Source organism: Somniosus microcephalus, unplaced genomic scaffold (assembly GCF_052327205.1).
Source record: "Somniosus microcephalus isolate GS21.2 unplaced genomic scaffold, FLI_Smic_1.0 scaffold13, whole genome shotgun sequence".
Lineage (NCBI taxonomy): Eukaryota > Metazoa > Chordata > Chondrichthyes > Squaliformes > Somniosidae > Somniosus > Somniosus microcephalus.
In genome coordinates this window covers 1308109-1324476 of record NW_028225200.1, presented here as the reverse complement: position 1 = coordinate 1324476, position 16368 = coordinate 1308109, and the positions used below count along the sequence as shown (strand labels likewise).

Genomic DNA, 16368 nt, shown 5'->3' with positions numbered 1-16368 from the left:
GCCGGATGCAACAGCGGACTGCAGCCTGAGCGACAGTTGCATTGTCCCCAATGGCTGACTGAAAGGATCCGTTGGCATAAAAATGGAGGCCATCAGTCAGTGTAACCATCACGGACAGAGAGGTTCTGCAGCGTTCACGCGGCTGCAGATCCTGACCAAGCAGGTGGCACCGATCAGTAACAATGTCCCTTCAGATTCGGAGCCTTCGCAAACACTGCTCCTCCAACATGTCAAGGCTCGTCACCTGCTGCCTAAAGACCCTCGCAGCATCCTGTCGGATTGGCCGACCTCCATTGCCCCTCCTCATTCTGGCCAATCCCGGCCTTCTCTCCCGCCGTCTCTCTGCCCCTTCACAGTGTTGGGCGATGAGGCCGTCGCCCTCCAAACAAGCTCCCATTCCGATGCCAGTTGGTCAAAAGGCTTTTAGGTGTAGTGCTGCAAGTGCTTCGGACAGGGTTGAAGGTCCCAAGTACTGTAAAGCTAAATTCCCAGAACTCCGCTCCACATTAGCTCGCCAACTCTCTCCAGCAGCGATCGCAATGAGCAGGCCAAGTGGCAGAAGATTCTGCACTAGAGCTGTCCCCTTTAAATAGCGCTGCCCTACTCCGAGAAGGGCCTGTTAGCCCTCCCTCGAACTGTCACTAATAGCGCTGGGTGCTAAGGCTCCGGGCGCCACCCAATATGCGCTCAGGCGCTCCCAAAAGGTGTTGCACACTGAAATGACGTCATGAGCTGCTTGCGCTCGCGGGCGCGCGCAAACACTTAGCGCAGGCGCTAAATGTATAGTCAATATCTGAGTTGGCGCTATCCTCATAGCGTTCGCCCCAACATAGGGATTCGTCCCAATTCTAGGTCTCTTTAGGTGCTCAGCACCGGCGTTACCAACCCAATTTCTCGGCCTCAATGTTTTCAAGGGGAGACTGGGTAGGTACTTGAGGGAAATAAATTTGCAGGGCTACGGGGATAGAGCGGGGGAGTGGGACGAACTGGATTGCTCTACAGAGAGCCGGCACGGACTCGATGGGCCGAATGGCCTCCTTCTGTGCCATTATGACTCTATGAGTACGACTAGAACAGTGCGAACTCGCTGGTGTCTCAGCAGGTTGGAGAACTGAGTGAATCCCTTCCCACACACGGAGCAGGTGAACGGCCTCTCCCCAGTGTGAACTCGCTGGTGTATCAGCAGATTCCCAGAGCTTTTAAAGCTCTTCCCACAGTCAGAACATTTAAATAGTCTCTCATCAATGTGAACTCACTGGTGTTCGAGCAGAGTCGAGGACTGTGTGAATCCCTTCCCACACAAGGAACAGGTGAACGGTCTCTCCCCAGTGTGAACTCGCTGGTGTCTCAGCAGGTTGGAGAACTGAGTGAATCCCTTCCCACACACGGAGCAGGTGAACGGCCTCTCCCCAGTGTGAACTCGCTGGTGTATCTTCAGCACCCCGGACCTTTTAAAGCTCTTCCCACAGACAGAACACTTGGAAAGCAGTGACAGGATCAGACAAAGTCAACATGGATTTACAAAAGGTAAATCATGCTTGACTAATCTACTGGAATTTTTTGAGGATGTAACTGGTAAAATAGATAAGGGAGAACCAGTGGATGTGGTGTATTTGGACTTTCAGAAGGCTTTCGATAAGGTCCCACACAAGAGATTAGCGTGCAAAATTAAGGCACATGGGATTGGGGGCAAGGTATTGACTTGGATAGAGAACTGGTTGGTGGACAGAAAGCAAAGAGTTGGAATAAATGGGTCATTTTCCGAGTGGCAGGCAGTGACTAGTGGGGTACCGCAAGGATCGGTCCTAGGACCCCAGCTGTTCACAATATATATTAATGATCTGGACGAGGGAATTGGATGTAATGTCTCCAAATTTGCAGACGACACAAAGCTGGGCGGGAGGGTAAGCTGCGAGGAGGATGTCGGGAAACTCCAGTACGATTTGGACAGGTTGGGTGATTGGGCAGAAACATGGCAAATGCACTATAATGTGGATAAATGTGAGGTTATCCACTTTGGTGGCAAAAACAGGAAGGCAGATTATTATTTGAATGGCAATAGATTGGGAGAAGGGGAAGTGCAAAGAGACCTGGGTGTCCTTGTGCACCAGTCGCTGAAGGTAAGCATGCAGGTGGTTAAGAAGGCAAATGGTATGTTGGCCTTCGTAACAAGAGGGTTCGAGTACAGGAACAAGGATGTCTTGCTACAGTTGTACAGGGCCTTGGTGAGACCGCACCTTGAGTATTGTGTGCAGTTTTGGTCACCTTACCTGAGGAAGGACGTTCTTGCCATGGAGGGAGTGCAGCGAAGATTCACCAGGCTGATACCTGGGATGGCAGGAATGACGTATGAGGAGAGATTGTGTCGATTGGGCTTATACTCACTGGAGTTTAGAAGATTGAGAGGGGATCTCATCGAAACCTATAAAATTCTGTCAGGTCTGGACAGACTAGATGCAGGAAGGATGTTTCTGATGGCCGGGGAGTCCAGAACCAGGGGTCATAGTCTAAGGATAAGGGGTAAGCCATTTGGGACTGAAATGAGGAGGAATTTCTTCACCCAGAGAGTGGTGAACCTGTGGAATTCTCTGCCACAGCGGGCGGTGGAGGCCAGTTCATTAAATATATTCAAGAAAGAGTTGGATATATTTCTTGAGGCTAAAGGGATCAAGGGATATGGGGAAAAGGCAGGGACAGGGTACTGAATTCGGATGATCAGCCATGATCACATTGAATGGCGGAGCAGGCTCGAAGGGTCGAATGGCCTACTCCTGCTCCTATCTTCTATGTTTCTATGTGAACGGTCTCTCCCCAGTGTGAACTCGCTGGTGTTCAAGCAGATTTGAGGACTGAATGAATCCCTTCCCACACACGGAACAGGTGAACGGTCTCTCCCCAGTGTGAACTCGCTGGTGTTCGAGCAGATTCGAAGACTGAGTGAATTCCTTCCCACACACGGAGCAGGTGAATGGCCTCTCCCCAGTGTGAACTCGCTGGTGTATCTTCAGCACCCCGGACCTTTTAAAGCTCTTCCCACAGACAGAACATGTAAATGGTCTCTCATCAGTGTGAACTCGCTGGTGTACCTTCAGTTCCGCGGAGCTTTTAAAGCTCTTCCCACAGACAGAACATGTAAATGGTCTCTCATCAGTGTGAACTCGCTGATGTACCTTCAGATCCTCAGAGCTTTTAAAGCTCTTCCCACAGTCAGAACATTTAAATGGTCTCTCATCAGTGTGAACTCGCTGGTGTCTCAGTAGGTGGGATAACTGAGTGAATCCCTTCCCACACACGGAGCAGGTGAATGGCCTCTTTCCTGCTCTCTCCAGCTGGTGCCCCTTCAGCTCCTGGGACCTTTTAAAGCTTTTCCCACAGTCGGAATGTTTCACCGGCCTCTCCCCAGTGTGAACCCGCTGGTGTGCCAGCAGATTAGACGACCGAGTGAATCTCTTCCCACACACGAAGCAGGTGAACAGAATCTCTCCTGCTCTCTCCAGGTGGTGTCTCTTCAGATCCTGGGACCTTTTAAATCTCTTCCCACAGTCAGAACATTTAATGTGAACAAGTTGGTGTCTCAGGAGGGTGGCAGAATGAGAGAACCGCTTCAAAAACACGGAGCAGGTCAACGGTCTCTCATCGGTGTGGACAAGCTGGTGTCTCAGCAGCACGGAGGGTGCAATTAATCCCGGCCCACACACGGAGCGGGTTAAAGGTCTCTCCCTAGTGTGAACTTGCTGGTGTATCATTGGAGCGGATGGCTGGGTGAATCCCTTCCCAGACACGGGGCCCGGGTTTCTCCCCGCTTCAGGTATTTGTAGATTTTGAAGCTCTTTCAGAACATTTAAAAGGTCTCTCATCAGTGTGAACTCACGGGTGTGCCAGCAGATTGGAGGAGCGACTGAATCAGGTCCTGATGAATCGAGCGACTCGGTCAGATCTTGATGTGATGTTTGGTTTGAGCTTCCTGTCTGTAAAAGCTCCACTTCTAAAACCCTGTAAAAGGAGTGTAGAAAGTGTAAGGGGGGAAGCATGAATTTTTTTTGGCTTATTTTGCCTCAAAGAACAAACAGGGTAGAGCCGGTCCCACTGGTGTCTAGCCGTGTCCACAATAACCAGTGGGCCAGAAGCAGCCCAATCCACCTCACTGACTTGGCCCTGAAGTCAAATCAAGTCTCATCAAATGACATCCTTTGTGACTGTGACAAAGGTAAACTATCCCTCCTCGTCCTTCCTGACTTGTCTGCAGCCTTTGACATGGTTGACCACTCCATCCTTCTCCCAACGCCTCTCCACCATTGTCCAGCTGGGTGGGACTGCACTCGCCTGGTTCCATTCTTATCTATCTAATCATAGCCACAGAATCACTTGCAATGGCTTCTCTTCCCAATCCCGCATCGTTACCTCTGGTGTCCCCCAAGGATCTATCCTTGGGCACCTCTTATTTCTCATCTAAATGCTGCCCCTTGGTGACATCATCTGAAAACACAGCGTCAGTTTCCACATGTACGCTGACGACACAAAGGTCGACCTCACCACCACTTCTCTCGACCCTCCCACGATCTCAAATCCGGTTCTGGGTGAGCAGAAATTTTCTCCAATTAAATATTGGGAAGACTAAAGCAATTGTTTTCAGTCCCTGCCACAAACTCTGTTCCCTAGCCACTGACTCCATCCCTCTCCCTAACATCTGTCTGAGGCTGAACCACACTGTTCACAACCTCGGTGTCATATCTGACCCTGAAATGAGCTTCCGAACACATATCCGCAGCATAACAAAGACCGCCTATTTCCACCTCGGTAACATGGCCCATCTCCGCCCTTACCTCAGCTCATCCGCTGCTGAAACCCTCACCCGGGCCTTTGTTACCTCCAGACTCGACTATTCCAACACACTCCTGGCTGGCCTCCCACATTCTACCCTACGTAAACTGGAGGTGATCCAAAACTACGCGTGTCGTAACTCAACACCAAGTCCCATTCACCCATCACCCCTGTGCTCGCTGACCTACATTGGCTCCCGGTTAAGCAATGTTTCGATTTCAAAATTCACATCCTTGTTTTCAAATCCCTCCATGGCCTCGCCCCGCCCTATCTTAGTTTTTCCCTTCAGACTCCCAACCACCCGCGACAGAATCAGAAATAATGACACGGAAGGAGGCCATTCAGCCCATCTTGTCCGTGCCTGCCGATTAAGTGCTATCCACACAAATCCCACTTTCCAGCACTTGGTCCGTGGCCTTGTAGGTTACGGCACTTCAAGTGCACATCCAAGTACTTTTTAAATGTGATGAGAGTTTCTGCCTCTACCACCCTGTCAGGCAGTGAGTTCCAGACCCCCACCACCCACTGGGTGAAAACATTTCTCCTCAAATCCCCTCTAAACTTCCGACCAATTTCTTTAAATCTATTCCCCCTGGTTGTGGACCCCTCTGCCAAGGGAAATAGGTCCTTCCTATCTCGGCCCCTCAGAATTTTATACACCTCAGTCAGGTCTCCCCTCAGCCTCCTCGGTTCCAAAGAAAACAACCTCCTCCCCCCCAAGACATCTGCGTTCCTCCAATTCTGCCCTCTTGAATATCCCTGATTAGAATCGCTGCACCATCAGTGGCCGTGTCTTCTGTTGCCTCGACCCTAAGCTCTGGAATTCTCTCCCTGAACCTCTCCGCCTCTCTTTCATAGAAAATAGGAGCAGGAGTCGGCCATTCGGCCCCTCGAGCCTGCTCCGCCATTCAATGAGATCATGGCTGATCAAAATCCACCTCTGTGACCAAGCTTTTGGCCATCTGCCCTAATTTCTCCTTCTGTGGCTCGGGGTCACATTTTTCAATGTCTAACAATACTCCTGTGCAGCACCTTGGGACGATTTCCTACGTTAAAGGCGCTATAGAAATACAAGTTGTTGTTGTTCTCATTGTTGGAGGTGAGCTCTGAACAGGCCCCGCCCCCTCCCCCTACTCCGCATGCGCCGCTCCAAGGTGAGCGCAGGCTCTGAACAGGCCCCGCCCCTTCCCCCTACTCCGCTTGCGCCGCTCCAAGGTGAGCGCGGGCTCTGAACAGGCTCCGACCCCTCCCCCTACTCCGCATGCACCGCTCCAGGTGAGTGCGGGCTCTGAACAGGCCCCGCCCCCTCCCCCGCATGCGCCGCACCAAGGTGAGCGCGGGCTCTGAACAGGCCCCGCCCCCACCCCCTACTCCGCATGCGCCGCACCAAGGTGAGCGCGGGCTCTGAACGGGCCCCGCCACCTCCCCCTACTCCACATGCGCCGCTCCAAGGTGAGCGCGGGCTCTGAACAGGCGCCGACCCCTCCCCCTACTCCGCATGCATCGCTCCAGGTGAGTGCGGGCTCTGATCAGGCCCCGCCCCCTCCCCCTACTCTGCATGCGCCGCTCCAAGGTGAGCACGTGCTCTGAACAGGCCCCGCCCCCTCCCCCTACTCCGCTTGTGCCGCTCCAAAGGTGAGCGCGGGCTCTGAACCGGCCCCGCCCCCTCCCCCTACTCCGCATGTGCCACCGGGGCCCGCTCCTGAGGATGAGCCGCTACCGCGCCTGCGCAGGGCCTCGCATTCTGGGTCGGCCCAGAAACTGCAAGAGTCCGGATCACCGGCAGAAAGTGAGTTTTATGAGGGTTTTTTATATATAGCGGAGAGAAGCACGGGCGGACAGATAAATAAAAAGAAAATACAAACCGCACCATCCCAGCGCCCTCCCGGCGCGGATTGAGCGGCCACAGCCCATGTCTTCTGCAGGGAGCCAGACTGGGGCATGTGATCAACTCCACGGCGGTCACTGACGGCAGCACTGACCAATAGGGAGAGAGCGGGCGGAGCTTGGAGGACTGAGGTGGCGGTGGGTCCTCCAACCAATCAGGGTGTCCGAGGGGCGGGACTTCCGCCGCCTGCTTCTCCCGCTGCTGAGACAAGTGGAATACAGCAGAGGGCGCTCTTCTGAGTTTGGGGCTCAGGCCTGTTAGTGGAGAAGTGCAGAGGGAACTTTACTCTGCACTGGGCTTTACTCCCTCAGCACTGCACTGCAGGGGCAGCACAGAGTTTTAGACTCCAGTCTCTGGAGTGGGACTTCAACCCACAACCTTCTGACTCAGAGGAGAGAGTGCTGCCACCTGAGCCACGGCTGACACTCTGTATCTAACCCGTGCTGTACCTGCCCTGGGAGTGTTTGATGGGACAGTGTAGAGGGAGCTTTACTCTGTATCTAACCCGTGCTGGACCTGCCCTGGGAGTGTTTGATGGGACAGTGTAGAGGGAGCTTTACTCTGTATCTAACCCGTGCTGTACCTGCCCTGGGAGTATTTGATGGGACAGTGCAGAGGGAGCTTTACTCTGTATCTAACCTGTGCTGTACCTGCCCTGGGAGTGTTTTATGGGACAGTGTAGAGGGAGCTTTACTCTGTATCTAACTCGTGCTGTACCTGCCCTGGGAGTGTTTGATGGGACAGTGTAGAGGGAGTTTTACTCTGTATCTAACCCATGCTGTACCTGCCCTGGGAGTGTTTGATGGGACAATGTAGAGGGAGTTTTACTCTGTATCTAACCTGTGCTGTACCTGCCCTGGGAGTGTTTGATGGGACAGTGTAGAGGGAGCTTTACTCTGTATCTAACCCGTGCTGTACCTGCCCTGGGAGTGTTTGATGGGACAATGTAGAGGGAGTTTTACTCTGTATCTAACCCGTGCTGTACCTGCCCTGGGAGTGTTTTATGGGACAGTGTAGAGGGAGCTTTACTCTGTATCTAACCCGTGCTGTACCTGCCCTGGGAGTGTTTGATGGGACAGTGTAGAGGGAGTTTTACTCTGTATCTAACCCATGCTGTACCTGCCCTGGGAGTGTTTGATGGGACAATGTAGAGGGAGTTTTACTCTGTATCTAACCTGTGCTGTACCTGCCCTGGGAGTGTTTGATGGGACAATGTAGAGGGAGCTTTACTCTGCATCTAACCTGTGCTGTACCTGCCCTGGGAGTGTTCAATGGGACAATGTAGAGGGAGCTTTACTCTGCATCTAACCCGTTCTGTACCTGCCCTGGGAGTGTTTGATGGGACAATGTAGAGGGAGCTTTACTCTGCATCTAACCCGTGCTGTACCTGCCCTGGGAGTGTTTGATGGGACAATGTAGAGGGAGCTTTACTCTGCATCTAACCCGTGCTGTACCTGCCCTGGGAGTGTTTGATGGGACAGTGTAGAGGGAGCTTTACTCTGTATCTAACCCGTGCTGTACCTGCCCTAAGAGTGTTTGATGTTGACACTAGGTGCTGAGAATGTTAAAATGTTCTTTCCCCACAGTGACATCCAGCACCTTGAGCACAAAAATTCACTTCAAGAAAGGAACACAAACCCATCAGCTTCTCCCCTGGACACCGACATTGAGAGGACAGGGAATGTCTGTAACAAGTCATCAATTAGCTCTTGGCTTATCTTAGAAACAAGGACTCAATAGCTTATTTATTTGTACAGAATATTAAAATCCAGTCCAGTTATTGGGGTTTTAACATCCATGAAATATAAGATGGTCACCAATAAATCCAGGAGGGAATTCAGGAGAAACTTGTTTACCCAGAGAGTGGTGAGAATGTGGAACTCGCCACCACAAAGTGTAGTTGAGGCTAAAAGTACAGATGCATTTAAGGGGAAGCCACATGAGTGTGTAAGGAATAGGAGGATATGTTGATCGGGTTAATTGAAGTAGGGTGGGTGTGGGGCATAAACACCAGCATGGACCAGTTCAGTTGCATGTCCTGATTCTGTGCTGTACATTCTATGGATCACCAAGAACAGTCAAAAGAAGGGAATCATCAGAAGAACAGTTATATAATTTTTTTGATATGTAAAAATGACCTGGATATTGGAATGAAGAGTAGAATTTCTAAATTTGCCGATGACACCAAACTTGGGGGTGTGGCAAACAGTGAGGATGATACCAATCGACTGCAACAGGACATAGAAAGGCTAGCAGAATGGGCAGACAAGTGGCAGATGGAATTTAATACAGAGAAGTGTGAGGTGATGCATTTTGGCAGAAGGAACAGGGAGAGGCAATATACACTTAATGGCACAGTTTTAAAGAGTGTGCAGGGACAGAGGGACCTGGGAGTTACTGTGCGTAGGTCCCTGAAGGTGGCGGGACATATTGAGAGAGTGGTTAGCAAAGCATATGGGATCTTGGGCTTCATAAATAGGGGTATTGAGTACAAAAGTAGAGAAACATAGAAACATAGAAGATAGGAGCAGGAGTAGGCCATTCGGCCCCTCGAGCCTGCTCCGCCATTCAATGCGATCATGGCTGATCATCCAAATTCAGTACCCAGTCCCTGCTTTCTCCCCATATCCCTTGATCCCTTTAGCCTTAAGAAATATATCTAACTCCTTCTTGAATATATTTAATGTATTGTCCTCTACTGCCTTCTGTGGTAGAGAAATCCACAGGTTCACCACTCTCTGGGTGAAGAAATTCCACCTCACTTCTGTCCTAAATGGCCTACCCCTTATCCTTAGACTGTGACCCCTGGTTCTGGACTCCCCCACCATCGGGAACATCCTTCCTGCATCTAGTCTGTCCAGTCCTCTCAGAATTTTATAAGTTTCAATGAGATCCCCTCTCATTACTCCTTCCATGGCAAGAACATCCTTCCTCAGATAAGGCGACCAAAACTGCACACAATACTCAAGATGTGGTCTCACCAAGGCCCTGTACACCCGCAGCAAGACATCCTTGTTCCTGTACTCAAACCCTCTCGCTACGAAGGCCAACATACTATTTGCCTTCTTAACCGCGTGCTGCACCTGCCTGGTTACCTTCAGCGACTGGTGCACAAGGACACCCAGGTCTCGTTGCACTTCCCCTTCTCCCAATCTATTGCCATTCAGATAATAATCTGCCTTCCTGTTTTTGCCACCAAAGTGGATAACCTCACATTTATCCACATTATATTGCATCTGCCATGTTTCTGTCCAATCACCCAACCTGTCCAAATCATCCTTGAGTTTCTCGGCATCCTCCTCACAGCACACATGCCCACCCAGCTTTGTGTCGTCTGCAAATTTGGACATATTACATCTAGTTCCCTTGTCCAGATCATTTATATATATTGTGAATAGCTGGGGTCCAAGGACCACATTAGTCAAGCACGATTTACCTTTTGTAAATCCATGTTGACTTTGTCCGATCCGGTCACTGTTTTCCAAGTGCTCTGCTATTACATCTTTTATAATGGACTCCAGCATTTTCCGCACTACTGATGTCAGGCTTACCGGTCTGTAATTCCGCGTTTTCTCTCTACCACCTTTTTTGAACAGTGGGGTAACATTAGCTACCCTCCAATTCATGGATACTGTTCCAGAGTCTATCGAATTTTGGAAGATGACCAGCAATGCATCTACTATTTCTAGGGCCACTTCCTTAAGTACTCTTGGATGTAGATTATCTTCTATGTTTCTGTGTATTCAATCTTTCCTTGTAGCTGAAATTCTCTAGTCCTGGCAACATCCTCGTAAATCTCCCGTCTCGAGCAGTCACATCTTTCCTGCAATGGGGCGAGCAGAACTGCACGCAGCACTCTAGCCGGTGGCCTAACTGGTGTTTTGTACAGTTCAAGCAGAACCTCCCTGCTCTTACATGATACAGAAAGAGAGAGGCACTGCCCCTTTAAATACCTGTGGGGCACCCACTCCCCTTTAAATGGCCAAGCAATTGTTTTTGTTGAAAAGGGGCCGCAGTCCCCCTTGACTCACCCCCCCACCCTCTCACCCACCACAAATACTCACGAGAGAGAGAGAGAGGAGGAAGAATGCTGGTCTTTGTCCCTTTAAAAGTGGCTGCCCACCAATATGTTCACAGCACCAGGGCTCTTTGTTCTGGATAGAAGTCAAAAAGAGAAAAGGTTCACTTATTTTTAAATGAATGCAGTTGATGAATAGCCTTGCAATAAAGGTAATGCAAAGGAATAAACACTCACAAGCTGTGTTTTTTTCCACCCCCTCCTCCCCTTCCCTTTAACAGCTCCTGCGGACAATGAAAGCAGGAAAGCGGCCTGCAGCCCACCGAGGTCCCGCCCCCCTCCCTCCCGCGCCGCCATTGGTTGGAGGACAGTCAGCCCGCCCGGTCCTCCCAGCGTTTTCCTCGCTCCTGATTGGCGGGCGCCTCGCGTCAATCAACACCCTCCGATTACGCGCTGACGCCTGCACGCAACGCCCAGGGGTCGGTTGGATCGGCGCACGCCACCGCAAGGTAAAAAAAAGACACCCCACACAAATGAGGAAAAAGAATAATAATAATAATCGCACTTTAGAGGGGAGGAGGTTGGGGGAATTAATGAGTGTTTTCAATTTGTTTCGCAAAAAAAAAATTTGAAAAGCTTCCCAACGGTGTGAGGCGGGCTGCGCATGCGCTCCAGCCAGCCTTTGTCTCCCCCACGTGGGCCCGGGGGCCGGACACGCCCACTTGCCTTCCCCTGCACCAATCACAGCGCGGGCAGGCGCAACACGAGGCTGCCAGTGCGCCTGCGCGGGGCCTCCGGGAAGCAATCGGAAGGCCGGGCTCGGGGAAGAGGCGGAATCAGCGGCCGGGGTAAAGTCAAGTGTTGGGGAATCGATTTAAATCGAGGTGAGGGGGGAGCGGAGAGCGAGATTATAAAGTAAAATACGAGAAAAACCAAACCTGAGAGTCGGGCGGGACCTCCGTGGACGCCGAACGGAGCGGATTGACCCGCACGGGGGGGCGGAGTGAGCCGGAGCAATATGATTCTGACTGACGGGAGCGCTGACCAATAGGAAGAGGGCTGAGCTGGGAGGACTGAACTGAGCGGCCTGGTCCTCCAAGCAATGGCGGCGCGGCAAGGGGGCGGGGCCTCCTTTCCAGCTCAGGTGCGCTGGGGCCGATTGTGACGCGCTGTCCCCAGGTGAGAGCAGCTCAGTCAGCACAGAGCTGGGGCTGGAATCTGGGAGAGGGGCCGCAGGCAGCACAGAGCTGGGGCTGGAATCTGGGAGAGGGGCCGCAGGCAGCGGGCCTGGCAAAGGGGCACAAGCTTCACAATACAAGCTTCTTTCAAATGCACAATTGTTTCCTACAGACAGCCTTGGTCACTCTGCAAAAAAAACTGTTTAACAATTCATCATAACTCCCCTGCTTTAGGAGAGGCGTAGAGTGCAAAAGCAAGGAAGCTCTGATGAAACTGTGTAAAAGACTCGAGTCAGCTGTGGCTCAGTGGATACCAGAGTCAGAAGGCTGTGGGTTCAAATCCCGCTCCAGGGACTTGAGCTTGTAAAGCGAGGCTAACACTCCAGTGCGGTGCTGAGGGAGCGCCGCACTGTCGGAGGGGCAGTACTGAGGGAGCACTGCACTGTCGGAGGGGCAGTACTGAGGGAGCGCCGCACTGTCGGGGTGGCGGGGGGGGCAGTACTGAGGGAGTGCTGCACTGTCGGAGGGGCAGTACTGAGGGAGCGCTGCACTGTCGGAGGTGCCGTCCTATGGATGAGACGTTAAACCGAGGCCCCCGTCTGCCCCCTCAGGTGGATGTAAAACATCCCGTTGTGCTATTTCGAAGAAGTTATCCCCGGTGTTTTGAGCCCAATATTTATCCCTCAATCAACATGACGAAAAAACGTTATCTGGTCATTATCACATTGCTGTTTGTGGGAGCTTGCTGTGCGCAAATTGGCTGCCGCGTTTCCCACATTACAACAGTGACTACACTTCAAAAGTACTTCATTGGCTGTAAAGCACTTTGGGATGTCCGGTGGTCGTGAAAGGCAGTTAAGAAGGCAAATGGTGTGCTGGCCTTCATTACAAGAGGATTTGAATACAGGAGTAAAGAAGTCTTACTCCAATTATATCTTCTTCTTTCTTCTTAGGCAGTCCCTCGGAACCGAGGATGACTTGCTTCCATATTAAGAATGAGTTCTCAGGTGTAAGGGTAAACCGGGAGAGCTTCTTCTCCCCGAGACAGATCCTCTGATATAAAGGGTCGACTGGATCCATGTTTATCTGTAATTTAAACAGAGGTCTGGTCGTCTTCCGAGCTCTTTCCCCTGGAGGAGAGGGTAGAATGGGGGTCTTTAGTGTTAAATGGTTTCACCTGGGTCCATTCCTTCCATCGCATACCCATCGGTTCCTGTAGACAAACACACGTATCACTTGTCATTAATACAGTACATGGCCCCATCCAACGGGCCCCATTCCCTTTCTTCCGATAACTTGCGTCATTACTTGTTGACCTATTCTGGGCAACTCGTCCGGTTTAAGTCCAGCATTCTGCCTTTCTAGATCTTTAATCTGTTGTTGGTTCCTTACTTCTTTATTTAGTGCTTGTACCTCCTGATTTAGTTAGCATAGAAGATAGGAGCAGGAGTAGGCCATTCGGCCCCTCGAGCCTGCTCCGCCATTCAATGAGATCATGGCTGATCATCCAAATTCAGTACCCTGTCCCTGCCTTCTCCCCATATCCCTTGATCCCTTTAGCCTTAAGAAATATATCCAACTCTTTCTTGAATATATTTAATGAACTGGCCTCCACCGCCCTCTGTGGTAGAGAATTCCACAGGTTCACCACTCTCTGGGTGAAGAAATTCCTCCTCATCTCTGTCCTAAATGGCTTACCCCTTATCCTTAGACTGTGACCCCTGGTTCTGGACTCCCCGGCCATCAGAAACATCCTTCCTGCATCTAGTCTGTCCAGTCCTGTTAGAATTTTATAGGTTTCGATGAGATCCCCTCTCAATCTTCTAAACTCCAGTGAGTATAAGCCCAATCGACACAATGATACGCTTATCAATTACTCCATAAAAGGCGATGAATTAGGAAAGTAATGAAGAGGTTTTTATTAACTAAAGAACAGAGCATGCCTCTCGTGGCCAACTGGTTCCAAGAAGGAAGTGGGTAGCCGAAACACCCACCTTTATACCTGGTCAAGTGGGCGGAGCCAGCTGAGGCATGCATTGGTACACAGCGCCAACCAGAGGTAACAATATGCAATAACGATAACAGTAGGATACAATAACAGTGGTTTACCACATTCATCCCTTGTTTAAAATTTAGTCCGGCGGGGTGAAGTGTACTACAAGTTCGTGTAGGTAAGTCTATCAGGAGGCCTTGTATGACGTCCTGATCGTCGTGGTGGCGGCGGCGGTGGTGCAGTATCCAACGTCGAATCTGGTGTCTGGGTGGTCAACGAAGGGTCCTGGGGCTCCGGCATGCCGTCTACAGGGGTTGGGTTGGGAGAAGTGGTGGGGGATAACGGTGGTAATTCAGGGGCACCCGAGGGTGCGAGGTCTCGTATGGAGACCGTGTCCTCCCGCCCGTCTGGGTATGCCACGTAGGCATAGAAACATAGAGATAGGAACAGGAGTAGGCCATTCGGCCCTTCGAGCCTGCTCCGCCATTCAATGAGATCATGGCTGATCTTCGTCTGAGATCATAGCTGATCTTACCAGTTCAGTACCCCGTCCCCGCCTTTTCTCCGTAACCCTTAATCCCCTTAGCCTTCAGAAATATATCCAATTCTCTCTTGAAAATATTTATTGAATTAGCCTTCGCAGCCCTCTGTGGCAGGGAATTCCACAGGCTCACCACTCTTTGAGTGAAGAAATTCTTCCTCATCTCTGTTTTAAATGATTTGCCCGCTATTTTTAGACTGTGGCCCCTGGTTCTGTGCTCCCCGGCCATTGGAAACGTTCTCTCTGAATTCAGCCTGTCCAGGCCTGCCATAATTTTATATGTTTCGATGAGATCCCCTCTCAATCTTCTAAACTCCAGTGAGTACAAGCCCAAACTATTTAATCTCTCTTCGTAGGTCATTCCCGCCATTCCAGGTATCAGCCTGGTGAATCGCCGTTGCACTCTTTCCATGGCAAGAACATCCTTCCGCAGATGGGGCGACCAAAACTGTACACAATACTCCAGATGCGGTCTCACCAGCACCTTGTACAGCTGTAGTAAGGTATCCCTATTCCTATACTCGAACCCCCTTGATATGAAGGCCAACATACCATTTGCCTTCTTAATCACCTGTTGCACCTGCATGCTCTCCTTCAGTGACTGGTGCACAAGAACACCCAGGTCCCTCTGCACTTCCCCATCTCCCAATCTATTGCCATTTAGATAATAATCTACCCTCCTGTTTTTACCCCCAAAGTGGATAACCTCGCATTTATCCACATTATAGTGCATCTGCCACGTATCCGCCCATTCCCCCAACCTGTCCAAATCGCACTGTAGCCTCCTGACATCCTCATCAGAGCCCACCCCTCCTCCTAGTTTAGTGTCGTCAGCGAATTTGGAAATATTGCATCCAATTCCCTGATCCAGATCATTTATATATATTGTGAACAGCTGGGGTCCCAGGACAGATCCTTGCGGCACCCCGCTGGTCACTGCCTGCCACTCCGAAAACGAGCCGTTTATTCCAACTCTCTGTTTTCTATCCGCCAGCCAGTTCTCTATCCACGTTAATACTTTGCCCCCAATCCCATGAGCCTTAATTTTGCATGATAATCTTTTGTGTGGAACCTTATCGAAGGCTTTCTGGAAGTCAAGGTACACCACATCCACTGGCTCTCCCCCATCTATTTTACCAGTTACTTCCTCAAAAAATTCCAGCAGATTAGTCAAACACGATTTACCCTTTGTAAATCCATGTTGACTCTGTCCGATCCTTTCCCCATTTGTCAAGTGCTCCGCTATTTTATCCTTAATAATGGACTCTAGCATTTTGCCCACAACCGATGTAAGGCTTACTGGTCTATAATTCCCTGCTTTCTCTCTACCCCCCTTTTTAAATATTGGGGTAACATTAGCTACCCTCCAATCCACGGGTACTGTTCCCGAGTCAATGGAGTTCCGGAAGATGATCCTTAGAGCATCTGCTATCTCCAGGGCCACCTCCTTAAGTACCCTAGGATGTAGTTTATCAGGCCCCGGGGATTTGTCGGCCTTCAGTCCCCTCAACTTACCCAGCACCATATCCCTAGAGATACTAATTTCTGTCAGCTCCTCCCTCTCATTAGTCCCTATGTTTGCCGATATTCCTGGGAGGTTATTTGTGTCCTCCTTTGTGAATACAGAACCAAAGTATGAGTTTAATTGGTCTGCCATTTCCTTATTCTCCATTATATATTCTCCCGAATCGGACTGCAAGGGACCGACTTGGGATTTTACCAGTCTTTTCCTCCTGATATACCGATAAAAGCTTTTGCAGTCTGTCTTTATGTTTGCTGCAAGTTTACTTTCGTATTCTATTTTCCCCTTCCTGATTAATCCCTTTGTCCTCTTTTGCTGTATCTTGTACTGCCCCCAATCTTCCGGTCTGGTGCTTTTTTTTGCCAGTTGATATGCCCTTTTTTTTGATTTTATGCTGTCCCTAATTT

At 50.6% G+C, this 16368-nt stretch overlaps 1 protein-coding gene across 1 annotated transcript; it reads right to left on the bottom strand.

The window, feature by feature from the left end:
* Positions 1-1048: 1048 nt before the first annotated feature.
* LOC147083954 (uncharacterized) lies at positions 1049-8744 on the bottom strand. The gene is made up of 5 exons (XM_085980019.1): positions 8721-8744; positions 2827-3281; positions 1813-1817; positions 1281-1419; positions 1049-1196 (listed from the first exon to the last, which is right to left on the bottom strand). Exons 1-5 carry the CDS (start codon positions 8742-8744, stop codon positions 1049-1051), a joined length of 771 nt encoding a protein of 256 aa, XP_085836145.1.
* Positions 8745-16368: the final 7624 nt, after the last annotated feature.

Excerpts from the sequence above, each read along its gene's own strand:
- LOC147083954 (XM_085980019.1), bottom strand. The coding sequence starts at position 8,744 with ATGCAACTGAACTGGTCCATGCTG. Across the intron at positions 3,282-8,720 it reads AACTGAACTGGTCCATGCTG|GGATTCACTCAGTTATCCCA; the intron begins GTGTTTATGCCC and ends GTGTGTGGGAAG. Across the intron at positions 1,197-1,280 it reads TGTGGGAAGGGATTCACACA|CTCTGGGAATCTGCTGATAC; the intron begins GTCCTCGACTCT and ends GAGCTTTAAAAG.